This window comes from Lissotriton vulgaris, chromosome 11 (genome assembly GCF_964263255.1).
Source record: "Lissotriton vulgaris chromosome 11, aLisVul1.2, whole genome shotgun sequence".
Taxonomy (NCBI): Eukaryota; Metazoa; Chordata; class Amphibia; order Caudata; family Salamandridae; genus Lissotriton; species Lissotriton vulgaris.
Genome location: NC_141699.1, coordinates 345,362,557 through 345,383,190, shown reverse-complemented (window position 1 = coordinate 345,383,190; position 20,634 = coordinate 345,362,557). Strand labels below are relative to the sequence as shown.

At 47.4% G+C, this 20,634-nt stretch overlaps 1 protein-coding gene across 1 annotated transcript; it reads right to left on the bottom strand.

The window, feature by feature from the left end:
* Positions 1–1,116: 1,116 nt before the first annotated feature.
* Positions 1,117–18,684, bottom strand: XBP1 (X-box binding protein 1). Its single transcript, XM_086943300.1, is given in 6 exon segments — positions 1,117–3,187; positions 8,291–8,369; positions 8,372–8,454; positions 11,164–11,295; positions 12,380–12,476; positions 18,401–18,684. Coding segments are annotated over 6 exon segments (1,116 nt in total). The 5' UTR covers positions 18,562–18,684; the 3' UTR covers positions 1,117–2,623.
* Between the last annotated feature and the right edge of the window lie 1,950 nt (positions 18,685–20,634).

Genomic DNA, 20,634 nt, shown 5'->3' with positions numbered 1-20,634 from the left:
CCATTTACAATGCCAATAGCTCAAACTCTCACAACTGCGAGACCTATTTCATTGCAAATGCTTGTATCTGTAATGGCCAGTCAGTCAGATTTGCAGATCCCATGGATGACAGGGGAGAAAAAACTCCCTAGCCTAATGACAGGTCCTTATTATTATTTTTTTATGGGGCTACGGATCAGCCATGGCTTTGCGAAGTTGTGCAAGTAGTGACAACTAACAGGAAAGTTGTACTCCCATATCAAGTTTGGTGTAATTGCTTTCAACGTTTTTGGGGTAGTGGAAAACAGTTTCCTATGGGATTTAAAACCGAAACGTTCATTTTGATACCTCTTTTACTCTCATTCGCACCCCCCCCCCGCCCCATACCACCCGAGACCTACCTGTAACGACATGCTAAAACATAGTCAATTTCGCTAGCTGAATGGAGCCATTTGATGAATCTGCACAAATTTTTCCTACGTTTAAACCAAATTTTAAAAAAAAGGTACTTTTTCGTTGAAAGCTCAGACCTAAACAGAACTACAGAGTCAATATAACAGACACTGTAAGAGTAGATATATTGCAGCGCTTGTAATAGAACTAGGAACTTGATATTACTCCTTTAAAAAGTATATGCTGTGTTAAAAGATGCGGATACTCTACCTTTCAAATTATAGTGTACAGGTACTCAACAACTCCTCATTTGAAGCACTGCAAATGTATGTGAAATCTTAGTGGTCTGGTATTACTCAGCTGTCAAAAGCTTTTTTGCTCTTAAAATTGGTCAATGACTTCACTCGGATATTCACAGAACGTTGAAATTTATTTGTGCCTTTTGAACATCATTAAGATATGATGCTCTTATCAAGACTCTCATCATAGGTTTTGATGTTGTGTGTACATTACGATGTGAACCTTGTTGTTCCTCATCTGCGTTTAGTCCTGCTGGTCTCACAACATGTGTCAATTCCTTGTTTTTCTTATATTTATCTTTTAAGAGTGAACACATAGCTTCAGTGTCACAAAACCCTCTATATGCTCTTCTGTCAGATGCTCCAAAGCAGATTACACACTGCTCCGTGCATGTAATCCCTCACAAATAAAATTAAGCCAAAGCACACACGGGCTGCATTGCACTTTTTAATTGCACATGTAGTATTAAATATTAAAATAGAGGAAGCAACTCATATGCTAAAGCATCCAGGATAAGGGAAATACAATAATATTAATAAATGTAGACACATTTACACAGTAAATTTGTTTCTTTTACAAAATAGATTTATGTTCTCAGATAAACTGTAAGGCTCTGTGAAGCACAAGGTCCTATTCCAGCATAGACAGAGCAGTCAAATTGTACAGGCCGACAAGGGGCAGTGACTGTTGACAAAACATTACATCCAGATGCTAACAGCAAACCACTGTTGTGGGGTACCATAAATGACGCTCTCCCTTAAATGCAACGAAGCAGAATAGTAATCCCAGCATGTCTTGAAGGATGAGTGTAAAACGGGTGTTTCATGCACTTACACAATGACCTGCAGTATCTATAAAAGGCTTCAGTGGTCTCACTTGTCGCTTTGAAATCAATGTTATAAAGTCTCATGCCACCGATGTCTTCAACAGGGTAATGGTGATTTGCGTTCAAAGACATCAACAGAATCACCATCTCAGCAAACGTATGTCACCGTACCATCCTAACAAGGATCTACCTCAGTGGACTGGCATGTGCACGCTATGTTAAGAAAATATGTGACGTAAGGGTAGGTGAGGATTTTCTCTATGTTAACAAACACACAATTTGTTGTGCTGAGGCGGTATGCTAAGATTTCAATTGAGCTGGGCCTGAATGTAGCACTTTTTTGGCATTTGAAACGGAAAGAATGTCGGGCTGGTGAATAAACGTGGAGCCGATGACCCAAAATAACTCTCAAGGTCCATGGTCATAAATTGATACAAATGTTATTAGCCTCATTCAATCCCCTGAGGAAATGTATGGTGTTAAGGCCCAGTTATCACCTACCCGGGCACCTACCTCCACTGAGCTGCCGGTAGACCCCTTAGACAGAGCGAATACTAAAAGGTACAGCTGGGATAGCTTGGGGAGGATTAAAACAAGAGGTATTCTGTCTCCACACTCAGTTGGTGAGCTGACCTTGCCTAAAAGTAACAACCTTTCAGATATAAGGGCAACTGTGGTTTTCACAGTGGTTAAAGCATTGATCATGCACATGGTAGATTTATGCTTTCAATCGACTGCCCCTGCCCTAAACACTCTCCTTATGTCCCATGTCAGCTATAACACACGTGCTGCTGATAGCTTGTCTATTCACCTTTCCATTGAGCTGGATTATGCCCTATGACCCCTTTTGCGTCAAAAAGGGGTCACACACTTCTGTAGCAAGAGGAGCAGCCTGAATAGTTTTGTGGTCACATGTCAATGAGAAATACTTATGTTGAGTTTTCAGGTCTTTAAATAAGTAGCAGACTCTCTATAACGACTAGTAATAGAAAGTCAACAATTGCATTTCTATGTACATTTTGGCTTAATTTAAGAAAATAATGGGGCAAAATGTTCTTCACCCATTTCTGTCTCAGTCTGAAATGTGAGTCTCTCCCCAGAAAAGGAGGGACGGCATTGTACCAGTTAGACACTGATCAACTGGGGGAAGAGTTCATTGGCAAAAGTGTACTCCCAAGAGGGGTCTGAGTCCAGTGGAGATGAGAGGTCACTGAAAGGGGATGGGGAGCCCTCGTACCCGGAGTCGCTGGCAGTGTCCAACAGGCTGAGAGGCTTCTGCAGGGTGGGCTCCGGGACCGAGAGGAGGCTCTCCATGCACAAGTGCTGGATAAAGTGATCTTCCAGGATCTCCTGCTTCACGCAGGCGAGGGGGCTGGCCAGTTCCTCGCCCGTGGGGCTCTGAGTGGGTTCCTCCATTTTAATAACTACGCAGGCTTCGTTGCTTAGCTCAGAAGCGTCAGACTCCGAGCTTAGCTGCTTCGTGTAGACATGGTCGAAGCGGATGAGTTCATTAATGGCGTCCAGCTTTGCTGATGGGGACCCCAGAGCAGAAGATGGGGAGGCCGGTATGGTATGCTCGTCGCTGCCGACTTCTTCCTCCAGACACCGAGACTCCAGGTCCTTGGCGTAGAGGAACGTCTCTGGGTCCAGCCGATCCAAGCTGTCCAGAATGCCAAGTAATATATCAGACTGCAGAGAGGGAGGAAAGAGGCAAATTATTAATTTTTCAATTCATTTAAAGTACAGTCTGTTGAGAGAAGAGTGTCACTTGGGGCCAACACTGCGCAGAAATCCCAGGACGTGTGTGGTTTAAACCTTAACTACATGAGTGTGACTGGTTAACAGTGTTGGCACATTCCTAGTCTCTCATGGGCATGAGTGCGGGCAGAGGACATAGGCACAACAATGGCACTGAGTGCCTTCTGCAAGCATATATTATCAGAAGTTACAGGTACACGATGTGGAGGAGCCAAGGTACGAGGTGCACTGAGATAAACGTTCTGCCAGCTTGCCAAACTCCATGCAATTATCCTGTGCTGATCAACAGGAAGAGGAAAAAATACCAACTGTGTAACCTCACAAAGTATTTTTAAGTGCCCCTCTCTGGGCAGCAGCTAGAACATATGCACCTCTTCTGACTTTCAGAAGGTGACGCTAAGGCGGGGAAAGACTCGTGAAGGGCTTGGGGAGGTTGTTCCAAGCTCTACTGAAAGGCACATGGTTAGATCCCTTTGGAGCCAAATGTAAACAATACCCTATGTTCCATTTACGTCTAATCTAATCTTTCTTGTGGGTGGAAAGTGACTTTTCGAGAACAGAATTATTTACAGATGTTGACCCTCATTCCCCCGCCACAACCCCACACAAGACAAATACAGTCCTATGTTATCAGGTCTCCAGGTAGGCTTTGGCTATATCTGCAACAAGTCAACAACGCAATGTCCAAGGTTGCAGCCCGTTTTCCATGGCCATGGAGTTACAAAGTGTTTGAGCTGGGGGAGGGGTGGGTGGATGGTTTAGCTGGGTGAGGGGGTGCGTGGGTTGAGCTGGGGGGTGGGTTGGTTAGGGTTAGCTTTGCCCAGAGAGGTGAAAGCAGCTTTAGCTGGGGGGGGGGGGGGGGGGGGGGGGCACAGGCTTTCGCCACAGAGTTTAGTAGTACGATTCGGGGGTGGGGGCAGAGGGCACGGCCTTAATCCCAGAGAGAGGAGCAGCACACTTCTGAACGAGGGTCAAGGCCTGTTGCAGAAGCCTGAGCTGTGATGGCGGAGAACCCCCCCGCCCCCCCTCCCGCCACAGGATATGATACCGAAAACCCGATCATCTATGGAGTATTATCTCGACTAACAGAAGGAAGCCCTTCTAAACCAGTCCGTTAGTTTCCTATGCACATTTTCACTACTTCTAAAGGACGTTGTCCATGACATTTCTGTTGTAATTTTTATTTGCCAACGTGAATAAATGATACTTCAAGCATTTCAATAAAGCAACCCCCCCCCCCCCCCCAATGAAAGGAAAAAACTACGAATAATTTAGAGAAGAGATAAAAACACAGTGAAAGAGAAAACAAATGCACAGAGAGCACATACAATGGGTGTTGTTTTGGGGGCTTGGGCTATATGTTTGCAAGTGGGTTGGACTCTGATTTGTGAGCAGGTGATGTGATTTGCCATGTTGGTGGTTTGTGTCTTCAAGGCAGTGTGTTTTATCGGTGCTGTTGTGGTAGAAAGGGAGAAGGACTCGATATTTTTGTATGTAGAGTGTGGATGGTAAGTCGTATTTTTTTTATGCATGTATGTGGAACGAAGGAAAAGGTTAACCTGTTTTCTCAAGGGTGTGTAGGGTGGTGTTATTGTTGTAGTTTGTGGTCTACTCGCCAAAATTATCAGCACGGAATTGCTGTGTAATGTCCAATTAGGACACGGGGGCGAAAGACAGATTGCGTGGCTGGGATAAAAGAGGATGGGGGAGGGCTGAGAGGAGTAGGGGGTGCCTGAGATTAAAGTGCTCTGTCTCAGAAAGAGATCGAGGTGCTCTGTGGACGAGTTGAAGGGGGTTCGGTGGGGTGGGGGCAGAGAGTGCAGATAGAGAGTCTGCTGTGGGACGGGTATGGGTGGGAGTACGCATCAAAGGAAGGAGAGGGTAATCCCACAGGGGGCTAGAGTGTTCCCTAAGGAGGGAAGGAATGGACACTCGGTGAGTGAGTAAGTGATAGTGCACAGGGAATGGAAGGGATGGGATTCGGGGAGTGAGTGCACGGAATGCTTTGGTAAAGGAATCCGGCGGTAATCCCCGAGGGTGCCCCAAACCGGAGAAGCAATGGGTGTTTGTTCTCTGAACGAGGTAGGGAAGACCAGGGTCACTTTTGTGGGAGCTAGTGAGTACATTTTCCGAGAGAAGGGTTGGGCGCTCGATGGGTTGGTAGTGTACAGAGGGTGGTGTTTTGGTAAGGCACGGAGAGGGCGATCCATGAGGGAGAGAGAGAGGCCTGTGGCTGAGGGATACGCATGAGGATGCGCTTGCCCACTGAAGTAGATGCCTCTTGTCGAGGGAGGTGTAACGTAAGCCGTCGGAAGGCCTAATGACAGACAGGGATTCTTGGGCGCTTGGTAAGCTTTAATTCTGTTAAGACCACAGTGGTTTGAAGTCTGCGGGATGTGTCTGCTGTCTGCAGCAGCTAACCATCCTTCCGACGGGGAGGGAGGGAGCAGGCAAACGAAGAACAAGCTCTTGGCAGAAATGCATGAGGCAAAGCAGCCGGGAAAGGATCCCTTTGATGTGGCCGTGAAAGCAATTAGGGGGAGGAGAATTGAGGCCAGCGCGCACTGCGCATGCTGGGGAAGCCTGTGGGAGGGAAGCAGTGGGAGGGAGGCTCCCTGCCGAATAAGTGACGGTGGGGGGCGGGGCAGCTGAAGCCTTTGATGTGGCAAATGCTGCTGGCAGGGGGGAAGCCTGTGGGGAAATGCAAGCTCGTTCACGAGGCGTGCACTTCCCAAAATCCTCTGGGGAGAGCCCTTGGCCTTAAGAAATGGGTTGACTGCATTAGGGCTCTTTTCCTATTCCTACTGAATAGGAAAGGACGAGCCCTAAAAAGATGGGGGCTCCGGTTCAAGCCAGGCAGAGACCACACAGAGTCGCCACACTGTCATCGCGATAAAAGTTAGACCATCTCTTTTCCACTGAGAGGTCTCAGTCTGCGTTCCTAGCAAAATCATAGTTGGATTCAGTGTTATAGGTTGCGTTGTAACTTCCCTTAAAAATTCCTGTATTGGATTTAAAGTGATGGAGAGTTTTACGCATGTGGAAAAAATATGGATAGAGTTGGCCCCATATTCCATACATCTAGGACATAGGGTGCCTCGACCGGTCCCCCACTTTGCAATTTTGCTAGGAGTGAGATATAGAAAAAAAAAAGTTTTAAAATGTTGCACCTGTAGTTTGGCAGAGATTAGAATGTTCTGTGAGAGGGCAAGTGAGTTAAAAAAAAGTCCTGCTGGGAGTGTCAGTTATGTTGTGCCATTTATCAGCTATGTTCTGTAAGTCGTCGGGGGTCTGTTTATTTAAGATATTGTATAACAGGCCTATTTGAGGGGTTAAGGGTTTACGTAAGGTATTAAGGAGGTCAATTTCCCTAAATCCTAAGGCCCCCCTGCCTTCCTAGACAGGAAATCAAATAAGGAAAGATATTTAAATGCGTCTTTATTTTTTAGTTTAAATTTAGCCAGTAACTCAGAGAAAGGGACTACCCCTTCACAGGTGACAAGGTCTCCCAATTTTGATATGCCGGCCTTATGCCAGTCTGAGAAATAAGTCCTGCCGAAGATAGCATGCAAGCTGCCATTGTTCAGAGTGGGAGTATAAAAGTTGAATCTGCCCAGACCTAAGAATTTGCAGATACTGCGGAAGGTTTTAAAAGAGTTTAATAATGTCTTAAATCTCCCCCTATTGGAGTATCCGTAGGCGGTTTCCCGGGGAAGACTGCCTCAGGACTGTTCTCCCAACAGTAGCTGGAAGGGCGTAGGAAGCCCTACTGTCCGCGGGGGAGGAGCCTCTCTAAACAATTCTGCGCTGTATTGTAAAACCGAAGCCCAATAGTAAAGAGTGATGTTAGGAAAAGACCAACCCCCTCGCTCTTTTGGTAAACAGAGCTGCCTTAATGTCCTCCTGGGTTGGGAGTATGACCAGATAAACTGTGTAAATATTTGTTGAAATTTTTGCAGGTTTGATTTACTAAATTCCAGAGGTATTGTGCGGAAGAAATATAGGAGTTTGGGAAAGTATGTCATTTTTATGACATTACATCTGCCAACAAGAGTTAAATGTAGGTTGTTGATTTGGTTCAGAGCTTTTTTAGTGTGTGCTGCCAGGGGAACTAGGTTATCTGTAACAATCTCATCCAGATTTGATGAGATGGAGACTCCCAGATATTTGGCTTTGGAAACCACTCTATAATCGGTCCAGGGTACTTGGCTATTTGTTAATATTTGGGTTTTGTTTTGGTTCATGGCATAGCCAGAGAGCCTCCCAAATGTTTTTGCCTCACTTTCAATAGCCACCATGGTGTTTAAGGGATCAGGTGAAGTGATGGCCAGATCATCGGCGTAAGCCATGATCTTGGTGCATCTGCCTTGGAAGTTGACTGGGAGAATCTCATTATTTCTCTCTATTTGCTTGATGAAGGGGTCCAAATAGAGGGAAAACAGCAGAGGGGAGCAAGGGCAGCCTTGCCTGGTGCCCCGGGAGATATCAAACTGCCCGGTAAGTTGTCCATTAACTGAGACACAAGCTGTTGGTCTTACATAAAGGGCTTAACTGCCTGCGCGATCTTTGGCCCGAATCCCATTCTCTTTATGACTGCCCACAGGAATTGCCAGGAGACCCGATCAAAGGCTTTCTCTGTTTATTAGGAAGGCCAAGTATTGTTAGCTATAGAAATGTTTCATGACATTTCTATAGCTAACAATACTTGGCCTTCCTAATAAACAGAGTGAGTCATGTTATTTATAGCTTGATCGTTCTTCATCCTTTATGTAATTATTTTCAATTTCCACGATCATTTTATAAGATAAAATGTTAGTGTAATATTCCTTGCTCTTAAGGCCTGTTGACGTTACCGTGTTTCTTCAATTCACATCAAATACTTTGTAAAGTGCTGTGATGTCTCGCGTGTGTGTGTCGGGAGGGTTTGGGTGATAAAGAACAGCTGCTGTGCTCAGCGCCTCCCCTCTGGCCGGCCGCGGAGCGCAGCGGTTTGTGTTGCTGGCAGTGAAGGGGTGTAGGGGGCTCGCGTCTCACCTCAGCGTCGGAGTCGTCAGCGCTGCCATCATCAACGTGGAGATGATCAGGCGTGATGACGTCTGGGCCTGCACCTGCTGCAGAGGAGCACATAGTCTGAGTGCTGCGGACTCAGCGGACCCGGTCACCATACCCAAGTCTTCCACGCGGGACTGGATCAAGACCTGCACAGAAAGAGAGATAGGACTGTTTAGGTCTCACTGCAGGCCTTGCAGATGTGCGCACACTCAAAAAAGAGGAAGAATGACGGTTGGACCCCAATGTGTACACAGTCAATGGTCACAGGCTTCCAAAGCTATACAGGCACAGTGTCTCAATGTACAGGCTGGGTGGCCAGCCTCTCAAAGATATGACCCTGCTGCAGGGAACCGTGTTCAACACATGGATTCTCAAAGAAAGAACCTCACTGCACACAAGGCAAGTGGCACACACCCTTTTAAAGCAAAAAGGTAACGCGTTAGACCTCACTGCACACGTAGCTATGGGTTACATGCTTTCAAACCAAAAAGAGGGAACATTGTCCCAGACTCAGCTGCATGCAGAACTTGTAGTCAGGCTTGAAATCAGAGATGGAGACCACTTCAGTTACAAAAACATCCAACAGAATCCCTCCCCACACAGCAGGAAATATCCTGATCAGGTGGTAGATGAGTTATCACGGATAAACCCCATGGATTGTGCAATAAAAACTGCATCACACGTTTACACGATGGGCTGATGGGAGACCAGCGGCCTAGGGTTGGGAAACATTGTGGGGATGGATCAGAGATGCCAATCTGAGGATCCCTTGGGACTGCACCTCAGTGGTCTCTCCGAGAGCGATCTGTGCTCTGAAGTCGCTGGCGTCAAGCTAGGAACACACCTGGCGCTACGGAACCAACATGTTTCAGCAAGATGATCACTGCCCCTTTCCAGAGACACAAACCCTCCCTTCGACCAGCAGCACAGGTGTTATTTTCTGTACCCTGCCTATGGCACTTGAAGCATTCCTTGCCTTCTGTGAGAGGCCGCCCACACTTCAAGGACTCCTGGGCCCCCGCCAAAGCCTCGGTTTTCACGTTATCAATGCTACTGTTTAACAATTAACATCCACTTTAATCTCCTATATGTTTAATTTAGGTAACCCAAGGCAAGGGAAAGTTCACTGTAACAGTGAGGACCTCTCTGATCAGCAGCAACATAGGACAAGTCCTATTGGATCCCTTGTGAGCAAATTAGAAGAGGACAGGCAACAGAGTTGCCAGGTAACTATAACTCCCTCCAAACCTCTAATGACACCAAGTGGGTGAAACAAGTAAGCCTGATCCTTCTTAGAATAGTTTTGTTCACCCTTTTCCTGTCTGTCTATCTATCCATACATCCTCCAAACCTTCACTCTATTCATCCATGTTCACATCCTTTCATCCTTCAGTCCATCCTGTCACCATTCCAACTATCTGGTGACACATTCACGCCTGCACCCTCCCAGCACCTATATTCTATCCTTCATTATTCCATCCATTCTTTCACCATTTCATTCATCCACTGACCATTCTATTTGCATATCAGCACATTCATCCACCCATAGCCATCCTTTCATCCATTCTTTCATCCATGTACCCTTCCTTCACTTGTTCTTTTTACCTCCATTTTTTCCACCCTTCCTTTCTTCCATGTTTTTTTCCACCTTTCCTTCTATACTTTCTTCTTTCCACTTTCTATCTACCTTTCTTTCTCTCCCTTGAACTCACTCTAGTTGCTGCTCCCTGCCCTTATGCAATATTTTCACCATTCCATTTATTTCCTGGTTCACTTAGCAGCCCTCGCCTCCCAACCCTCAGCCCTGCCCTGGTATATTTCCTTAAAGCGCTTGAGGTTTTGTCTGTATACCTCCAGAAAAAGGCCAATAAAACTAATAAACATTTTGGTGAGACTCAGCTTAAGAGGTTAGTGGGAATGGAACTTAAACTGCAAAGGTGTGTGGTTCACGACGCCACTGGGGGCAGAAGGGGAGTGCGCAGTGCTTAATTTGAGCCAAGGGTAGCAGGTGGGGCCTACCAGCACTCTTTTTTGGGGACCAGGACTTATTTTTCATCATCAGACAGACAAAAACAAGAGAGAAAAGCAGCAAAAGGGGAAGAGAAACACAGAACAGTGAGAAATCGCGACAGCAGGGGTGAGATAAAGAACTTGCTGGAGCTAGATAAAGAGGCAGGAAGAGTATGTTTGTGGACACAACCGGCGTGAGAGAAATCAAGACACATCCTGGTATTAGGCAACCACGACATTTGGCAGCGACATCAGCAGGCGTATAAGAAAACAAGGTGGCCCTGACACTTATTCCTTTACAAATTAAGCACTGATGGGGAGGTCACCAGCAATGGTGACGGGTGGGGGAGAAAGAGTAAACCTCGTAGATATTGAGACTCACAAATGACCAACTGCGGCACAACCTTCCTTGCAGCCATCGGCTTACTCGCACATGGTAATGCGTTTCCAGAACAGAGGGGTCTCACCAGAAAGCCTCTAATCGCTAATGGGGAATATCTGCCCGATGCACCAAAAACTGAGTGGAAGAGTGCATGCAGATTTCTACTGCACTGCCTTAACTCCTTTACACTTTTTTGCTATTCACATAGGGTTGAATCGTACGCATCAAACGTCACCCCAGGAGTGATTTCCAGGTGTACTAGCACATAGTATATGCCTATTCCCTCCCTGAAGAATTTACAAAGCATAACATTCTGCAGTGGAAAGGGTAGACGAACGTAAAAAAAGTGCAATTTTTCCGCTCAGGTTGGAGAACCTTTTTCCCTGAGGAGAGAGTCCTAGTATACAGCCCCAGCAAATCTGTCGGTGATCCGTTCCCCTCCCAGCCCGAAGGACCCGCTCACCTTGGCTTCTTCATTATCTTCTTCCACCTTCAGGGCATCCAAGCCCAGCCTCTCTCGGAGTTCCTGGTTCTCCACTGAGAGGCGCTGTGTTTTTTCTCTTAAGTGGTCGTTCTGAAGCAGGAGTCTCTGATTCTAGACAAGAGAAAGACCCATCAGAAATGGCCACACAAATACTTGACCGTCCCTAGGATGAACATGCAACAGTTATAGATCTGTACACACTGCCTACAGGCCTCGCCCTCTACTGAGCGCCCAAATCACGCTGACCATGGAGGGATTGTAGGGGGCACTGCTGGTGTGCACACAAACTTCACCCACCCACCCACCCCCCCACCACAACCTAGATGAAGGGAGGTCTAAACCATTGGTACTCATAGTGCGGCCCGGCAGGCCTTCATTGGCGGCCCGCGGACCTTGCATGGCAGTTTTTAAGTTTCAAGTAAGGCCGACAGTAAACATAGAAGATGACCGCAGGAACATACGTTGTGAATACATATGAAATAGGTATTTCCTACGTGTGCTCCTGCGGCCATCTTCTGTGTTTACTGCCAGCGTCTGTGAGGTCATGGCACCGTCGGAAAGCTTCCCAAAAGACCCTTTAGAAGTCAGCTGTAAGCCCTTTCACAGCTCACTTTTAAAAGGCCTTTTGGGAAGCTTCCTGTTTGGACACAGAGGCACAGGCACACAGGCAGAGACACAGAGAAACACAGAGACAACCAGACAGAGACACAGAGACACAGACGGAGACATACAGAGACACACAAACAGACAGACACACACAGCCATAGACACACAGACAGAGAGAGACACACTGACAGACGTGTGTATGTCGGGTCTGGTGGCTCAGTGGACTAATGCTTCCGCTGCAGGGGCCTGTGTTCAACCTCTTGGTCACAGTCTTTTTTGCTCTAGCCCTACGCCGCCCCCCCCCCCCCCCCCCCCCTTCACCCTGCCCCCACCGGTGTGGCCCTCGGCCACAAACCACACTGTAAATTTGGCCCCCCGAAAGAAAGTTTATGAGTGCCCATGGTCTAAACTGTTCCCATATCCATAGTGTACCCATTGCCCATGTGTACCCCTTCAGGCCCGGGCATGTACAAGTGGCCTGCTAACCGGGTTGTACACAGTTGTGAGTGTCCCTGCATGCGCACCTCACACACAATGACTCTGGAAAGAAGAACTCCTAGTGACCCCCTTATAGGAATGCAGCCTTTACCTCCAACTCCAGCTCCACGACCTGCAGTTCCAGCTCCCCCATTCGAGCCTTCTTCCGGTCTCTTGCTGTCTGTGCGGCCACCCGGTTCTTCAATTTCCTGTGGAGGCAAAGGGAGCGCCATTAACACCGGAAGACGTTTGAACACTGCAGAAACATCTACACAAGCATGGGGAAGAGGGCCGTGGTTTACAAACGCGGAATGGGTGGGATTTATTCAAAATCAAAAGGCCCTCTGAAGCAAGATATTGGACACCCCAACATTAACCACGTTCGCCATTTGTGATTTGACCATTCAATTTGTTTATCTAAAACATACAAATTATTTTACGAGAGATGTGTTGACATTAAAGTTTACAGTAAATGCACATCAGTTACACATGTTATTTTGTGTGATACAGGAAACAATTTTGGAGATATGGGGAGGAGAGCAGAAGAGAGGCGCGGAGAACGGGTACCAGCCCATCACCATTTGCTGGAGGACATCATAAGTCGCTCCACTGTAGAGGGGTGGGGGCCCGAGGAAGTGGGTTATGACTGGAGGTGGTCAAGGGGTATGTGAGGGGGCAGAGTAAGACCCTTTAAAAGTGGGCTGGCACCTGGTGGCCCCCTCTTTGTCCTCTGATGTGCTGAGGTCGGTGACTGAATTTTGACACCAAATCACCCCAACATGGCTACCTTAGAGCCCACCATTTTAGCAGCGGCCCGTGCAGGTAAAAGCAATGGGGCTGTGCAAGGTGGGGGGTTCGATAGACGAAGATTAGGGAAAATTCACTATGTATTTAATTTCCCCTTGCGGTCGCTGTCGAAATCCCCCCACCCGTCACACCGCTCTTACCTGCACAGGCCGTTGCAGCATTTTAGCTGAATAACGACAACGATTCTTGAGGCCACTACATGGGCCAATTGGCCGCCTCTTTCGGGAGAAGCCTTTCAGGGGTGAGGCTGGTTAGAAGGGGGTGGCGTACCTTCTGGTGGCCCTACACTTCTAGCCCAACCTCGGGTATCCCAGAGATTATGTGTGGCGTGACCAAGAGTCACAGGATGCCCTAGCAGGGAAAATGCTCTATGCAGTCTCAGGTGCTGTTACAAATGTTTCATGTATCAATTTATTTCACCTGGTCTTTCTGTACTTTGCTGACCCCAAAAGGGGATGTAAATAGGATATGTGTAATTTCATGTTCAGGTTTGTTGTGTATTTTGCTATATTTTCTACTGTGTCATTTTATTGGTTGCAGTGGTTGTTATACCACCTTGTTTCATGTTCTTTATGTACTTCATATCTATATGCTTTTATTCATTAACAAATGTCATATATTCACTGTTATTTTGTACCTTTTATAGAATCTTTTATTTATATATAACAATATAATATTGCCTTTTGTATCCTTATTCTCGTGCTGTATGTTCACTGTAAAATTCAATAAAAATGTCAACACATCTGCTGCGACCTAAACCAAGAAGCCGAGTCTGTTGCCTTTGTGGCGGAAGAGATTACCACACAGTTTGTAAGGGTGGTTGACCCCATCACCATTGCACGAGTGAGCACACTATGAGAAAGAGATATATACGAAGAGAGACTTTGGGGGGTAAAGGCAGGCTATGATTGGTTTTGCCCTTACATTTACTGCTGTGACCCCTCTGACAGAGTCCCCCCCTCAATCATTAGAGTCACGTTTACCCACGGAAACAAAGCACACGGCAAGCTTTTTCTTTACTAAAATACTGTTAATTTCATACATGTGTGCGGATGATGTGCATGAAGCTAAATACGTTGCTCCTGTGTGCAGGAGAGGGCTCTAGATGCTTCTGAAACGAGGAAGATGGCACTGCCCTGGAAGCCTAAACCACGTGCTTAAAATGGCACTCCTTACCAAGCTGCCTTCAGTGGAGGCACACAGGTGTTCCTGATGAAGGCCTTCGCATGGCAGGAGGGACAGAGAGCGGATTGTGAACAGAGCACAACGAGTGGTGTAATGCCATAAGTCCATCCTAAGACTACCCTCGATCACTTCTAGCTGCACACCTGTCAAGCTAGTTTGGGTCGAGCCTTTCCTGGTGTAAAATGGACTGTGTCCTGGTAGATTGCTTTGTATAGAGTTTACTGTGCTCTGCACGGTGTAGTGCACATTGAAAGCGCTACATACACAGGTCATCCGTTCCAACTGCTGCAGAGGCTTCCAGGAGACCTTAAACTAAGAGAACACCATGTGGTAAAAAGATGCCGCTGACCATACTGCCCATCTCACTTGCTGTCAAATCCTTTACCACACTGCACACTCATGTTTTCAGCACAGATTAGTCAACGTTCACTATTATTTTTTTCTAAGAACGGCTGACACCGTCCCTGCTGAAGACAGGTCTATTGTGCCTGTTCCCATTGCCATCAACAGCACATTCATCAAGGCCTGTACTTGCTGCTGATTTCTAATGGGAGAATCTTCTGCCACCAACAACTTGCCGCCCTCCATGTCCTCTTTACACTTGCTGCTGTGGCTTTCCACTGTCAAAGTCTAAGGGAGTCCCCATTTGTGTCTGAACATCAGCTAAGGACATATGATTCGCATGGACCCACTCCACTAAAGGCTTGGCTGCCCTGACTGTCCAAGTCAGCGCTTGTGGCTTGTGTCCATGTTGGCTGACCCCAAAGGAGTGCGTAAGATGCCTCACAAAGTCAACATTAAGGGCTTTTCTAAAATTCCTGGCCCAGTTACCCCGGAAGTCCTGATTGGGATGCTTTTCTGATACCACTGAAGACTTGCCCTGCTGCCCGTCACCCACACCCTCATTGCCATCATGCTCACTGAACACTTGGCCATGCATCCCGTCTCCAATGGAGGGGTGTCCAAGACCCAGTTACCAACAAGGACTTGTCTGTGCTGCTGGTTCGGCGACCACCTATGGCGTACTTCTGATTCCCTTCATCTATAAGGCCGAAGACTTGTCGGCGCTGCCTGACTGGCCTACTCCTCGCTTAGATGCGTTTGCACTGCCCCAAAGATATACGTTTGTGTTGGGGAAAGAGTACAAGGGTCAGGCTCTGGTGTAGGTTTGGAGCCTGTTGTAAGGCACAGAAAACATTCTGCTGCGACCATGTGGTTTGTTAGAGGGTGGCTCGGACTGCCTGAAAGGCCCCTGATATTTTGAGAGTGTCATGTAAGACAGTCAGTGAAAGGCAAGCAGTCTCTTGAGGGCACCAGGGAATATAGAGTGTTTTGCACGGCACATGATGCTGTAGAGGCATGGCTTGCTCAAGAAATATGCATCTGCTGTCAGGCATGGGTGGCACTGAAAACACGTGGGCTGCTGGCACTCTCAGAGCACTGCGGTATTGCTGCACATTGCATCAGGTGCACATAATCAGCACAGCCAACAGGTCTTTGGCAACTGGGAGCCCTGCCAGCAACGGGGGCGGGATGGCTTCAGTTACTGTCAAGACTGAGTCAGGCGCTGGGAAAGGGTGTGCAAAGAGGATAACTGGGATGTACGCGAGGCGTTTTAATGTCAGTACTTCCTGCTGAAACCATAAAGCACGAATGGCACAGAAATACCATGTACTGAACTCCTTACTGCCAAGCAAGGAAGGTGAAAAGAAAACCGAGTAGAATACCATCAAGCCATGCCAGATTGTAGCGCTTTATCGCAATGGCACCAAAGGGTTATAGTGAACAGATGGTACAGCTGTCAGAACCAAGGAAAAAGATGAGCTTCACTGGTGCAAAAAATGAATATTAGCTGGCCGGTGTTTTACTAAGCCATACTAAGAACTGTATCAGTGCTTGAATCGAGCCACATCATACGGTCTTCAAGAAGTCATGGTGTAAGTTTCCTCTGTGCCTCCAAGATATAATCTTCAAACCTCTCTCCTGACACTACAACCACTCTTCCGTGTTTGAAGTACCACGAGGCCAAGAAGCTTCCTCTTGTTCCAACTGAACAACACTGCAAGAGCCTTCGGTGTCTGAACGGCGAGGTCCTAACAGCTCCCTTAATGTCAAAATCGCACCACGATAAAAGATCTGAACAACCACGTTTTACAGGCTTCCTTGATATATCAGCTGCGACATACTGCACGCCTCCTTGATGTCCGAAGCACCAGATTCTACGAGCTTCTCCAGAATTCTATAACAGCTATACTTCCCTCAGTGCCTAAATCAAACGACGTTGACAGCCACAGGTTGATAACAACATATTTTACCACGAAACTAGGAAAGTATTTCCCCTTTCTCGGTGACCCAGCTTTTGGGATTAAAAGGTATGTTTTGGAGAAACTTCCAAGAAAAATAAACTGTGACACAATAGGGAATCAATTGGGTGTGGTTAGGTGGGTCGTTTGTTAGTTCTTAGTTGTAGTTGTGCAGACCGGGTCCCATATCACATATGACAGTATGACACTATTGATCCCCAGCATAGCTATGCAGGACGCTCAATCAAGAGTGACAGTGCGCTCTGTAAGTGCAACATTCATTCATTCTGTCAATAAGCTCCAGACCCTCCCCCAAACAGTGATCCAGACATCCCTTTTGCGTCAAACTCCTCACACACTAAGCTTTAGGGCCTCTCCCCTTGCCCTACACCCCACTACAAACCACTCCTCTGACCCTTCCCTACGCCTCGGGCTCTGTCCCGCACCCTGCTCCAACCCTTCATTCCGGCGCTTGTCCCTCCAGACAGCTTTGAGAATTTGGCACCGTGCCCCTACTAATGCCCACGCCCAGTCTGCCGAACTATCTAGTATTAATTAGCACCTTTTATTTTTAATTTGAGGACGAAATGGTTGATTCTTATTCAGGAATCAGAAAAAGTGCGTGGCTGGTATCGTTTATCTAAACTGGCCTCTCGCCCCCTCCCGAGAGTGTCGTTTTAAATGCAGGAACTTGCGTCAACCCGGCCATGTTAGTTCAGCTGATCTGCCACCGTGGCAAGCAGAGCAGGGGCGGACCGAGTCTCCCCGGAGGGAGGGGGCCGCCCACACAGGCTGACCGGGCTGAGTCAGCCAGGGAGAGGGGCGGAGGGGCAGGAACAGGCACTCGGGGTCTCGACAGGGGGCAGGGCAGTCTTCGAAACTGTCTTTCCACAGAGGTGCTATACATCGTAGTAAGAAGCTGGTGCCGTGGGGCACGGACATCTGCAAATCGTTAGTTGCATACCACGAGTTAGTGGAATAGTTTCATCACAGGGCTCGGGTGGATGTAATCTCTAGAGCAGCATCACTGTCATTTAAGACCCCCGCCCCCAAAAGAAGCCTACTTTAGAAAACACAGCTGCACATCAGGGAGCATTATTAAACATCTCGCTATAATATCATATCTGAAATTAGAAAAAACGTCCATAAAAAGAACCCTGTCGTTTAATCAACCATGAGCAAAACTACATTGACTGCAATGGAACCTTCTGCTACAGTTCGTGTGTAAATATTAACTGGTATAGTTTGTTTGGGGATGATATTTGAACAATAAGGCTGGTCTATGTTCAACCCTGGGGCACAGAGCATTTGACCATAATAGCAAATATCAGGTAAACCCCATAATATGTCCACTGAAGAGAATTCCTATGAAGGGTTATCTAGCGCTGTTGAAACCGGTTGACTTTGGAACTTTTAAACCCCCATCCCAAGAGCCCGGATATAGTTAGTCTGCTGCTGATCTGCCAGATGTTACCAGGTCCCTGCCCACGGCTGGGAGCCTGGGATTGTGAAATGCAGACTATTGCCTCGAGCCTGGCACCAGATCATTGAGTAAAGACCCTGCAACATGGGCGTTGCCTTGGAGGCTAGGGGTGATGCGGCGGAGGGGTGGGGGGGGGGACTGGGGTGATCGATCAAAAGTCGATCTGCTTAAACGTAATCCCAGACCTCCGGGTGGACAGAAATTTCATGTGATCAGAGCCCTCGAGAAGTTAGGCAACGCCATGATTGCCCGGGTAGACCATGTCCTAGTCCAGGAATCCCATGACCGCTGGGGGGGGGGGGGGGGGGGGGGGGCGGGGTGGCTTGTCTGCCTCACTACCGCCTGCATGCCTCACCTCCTGAGCGCCTTCTCCTCCGGGCTGAGGTGGGTGAGCCGCTGTCTCTTGCGCGGGGGCAGATCGCTGGGCTCCGGGCTGGAGGGGGCGCTGTGAATCGCCGGGACCATGACGGATATGGGCCGGCTGCCTGCGCCGGGGTTCCCGGAGATGAGCAGCATCCTGGGCTGGCCGGATACTACGTATCCCTCCGTGAACGTTCGGTTGTCCGGAACGCTCGGACCCGGGAGCTTAACGTTCCCCGGCTCTAATTCTTAGTAAATGATCAGCAATTCCTGCGTCTTAGCCATATCTAGGATCGTGTTCGATCCCTATAGGCCAAGCAGGTCTGACGTCATGGCTTCTGGCCTCTGATTGGACCGCGAGATAGTGAAAGAGAATGCTCAGATGTCATCATTGACAGTTCCTGCGCCTTGCGCTCAGGGGGGTGGGGAAGCCTATGAAGGTTTACAGGTGGCAGGCGGCCCCATGCCAAGATCCTCCCCTGCAAAGCCTAGATCCTGTTTGCCTGGGGGAGAGGAGGGGCTGTATGGGGCAATCGAAGCCGGATTCTTCAGCACGCGGGTTGAGGCATGATGTGAAGTAAACCATGAGAACTGTCCACATTCAGAATTGTCAAAGGGTCGGGGGTTTGAGCAAAGGGCTGAACTGTTTTAGGACATTTAAGCATGTTTAGATTTAAATTTAGTATGGTTACGCATGCTTTTGTGCCCTATGTTTCCAGAGGGCGTAGTTATTAGTTGGGGATCGGTGCAGTGACTCCTGCCTCCTTATTTATTTATAAAGTTGTATGTAGCGCTAGCTCGACCCGTGGGTATCAGAGCGCTTTACATACACAAAGGAAAAACTGAGCTGCACCCTAAATATAGCTGTATTACAGTAACCAACCATAGGATGGATGGAGGGCCGTTATGCCTGTTGCACTAGGGCCCCTGACATTGCTGGCCTGTTATATGGTTGGTGGACCGGCTGTACTGTAGATGTCTCCGATTTAACCACAAACATTGCCTTCAGCAAGCACAAATGCAAGCAGTCTCCAATGCCTTACAAAACCGCTGTACAGCTTGCCCCTTACACGTTTAAAACTACCCTGATTTGCAAATGTGGGACACTTTTTTAGATATCTGATTCGCCCTGTTCAGTTTATCTCCTACTTCTTTCCATTACCACTTGTTGCATCATTCCAACGTGTTAACTCCATAGCCATAGCCACTGTAAAATCCTCAACATAACGTGAGCTTTTTTTAATTTGGTGACCTGGCCAATGTCCTGTCCCAGTCTGACCCTGTCGAAAAGACATCCCTTCATCCATCCATCCTTCTAGCCATCCATCCACCAACACATCCATCTTTTCAGCTTTTAATTCACAAACCCTCCAATCCAATGTCTCCTTCTTCTAGCCATCCATCTCTCAACCACCCGTTCATTATTTTGGTCATCACTCCCATCTTCCATGCATTCATCCTTTCACACTTTAGTTATCCTTCCATCCATCCAACCTTCTAGCCCTTATCCTTTCATTCATTGATTATTTCACCCCTGTGCCTAATTCATAAAAGTGTAAGTGTGAGGACTCAAAGTGATACTCAGAAGTCTGTGTCCGGCGTTATTGATGGCCGGAGTGCCGAATACTAAGGCTGTGTAGTTTTGAGTCCATTTCATTCCTCAGTAACCTACCACAAGACACACTCTGCCACTTTAGCCCACTTTTACAGGTTCCCTTTCACCCTGCTTTCCCCCTTTGACATGTGTTTTTTGCATTTTCTCTTCCTTTTATGTTCCCCTTTTTATGTTTTTGTCTTTCTTGACCTGGATCAAAGTCTGAAATAAGTTCCAGTCCTCAAGAATGAGTGTCGTTGGGCTCCACTTGCAACCAAAGGCTCACAATAAGGACTGATTCTTCCATCCATCCATCCACCCACCCACCCACCCATCCATCCATCTATCCTACCTTCCATTCTTCCTCTTCTCCTTCTTTCCCATTTCTATCAAGACATAATTTTTTAATTTCATCACCTTGATTTTTTTCTTATCTTTCTCTATTCCACTCACTCTATTTGCATCACTATATTTTGTTTAACAAATTCTAATAATTTCTCTTTCTTTTGTCTCCTTTACCAAACTCAACTGATTTGAATGCCAATGGTCCACATCACTCTGTCCTGTCATGGTCTTTGCTTGCCCCTAAAGGTCTGATTAATGTTTTAGTACGACCCAGCTCATCAGCCATTTGA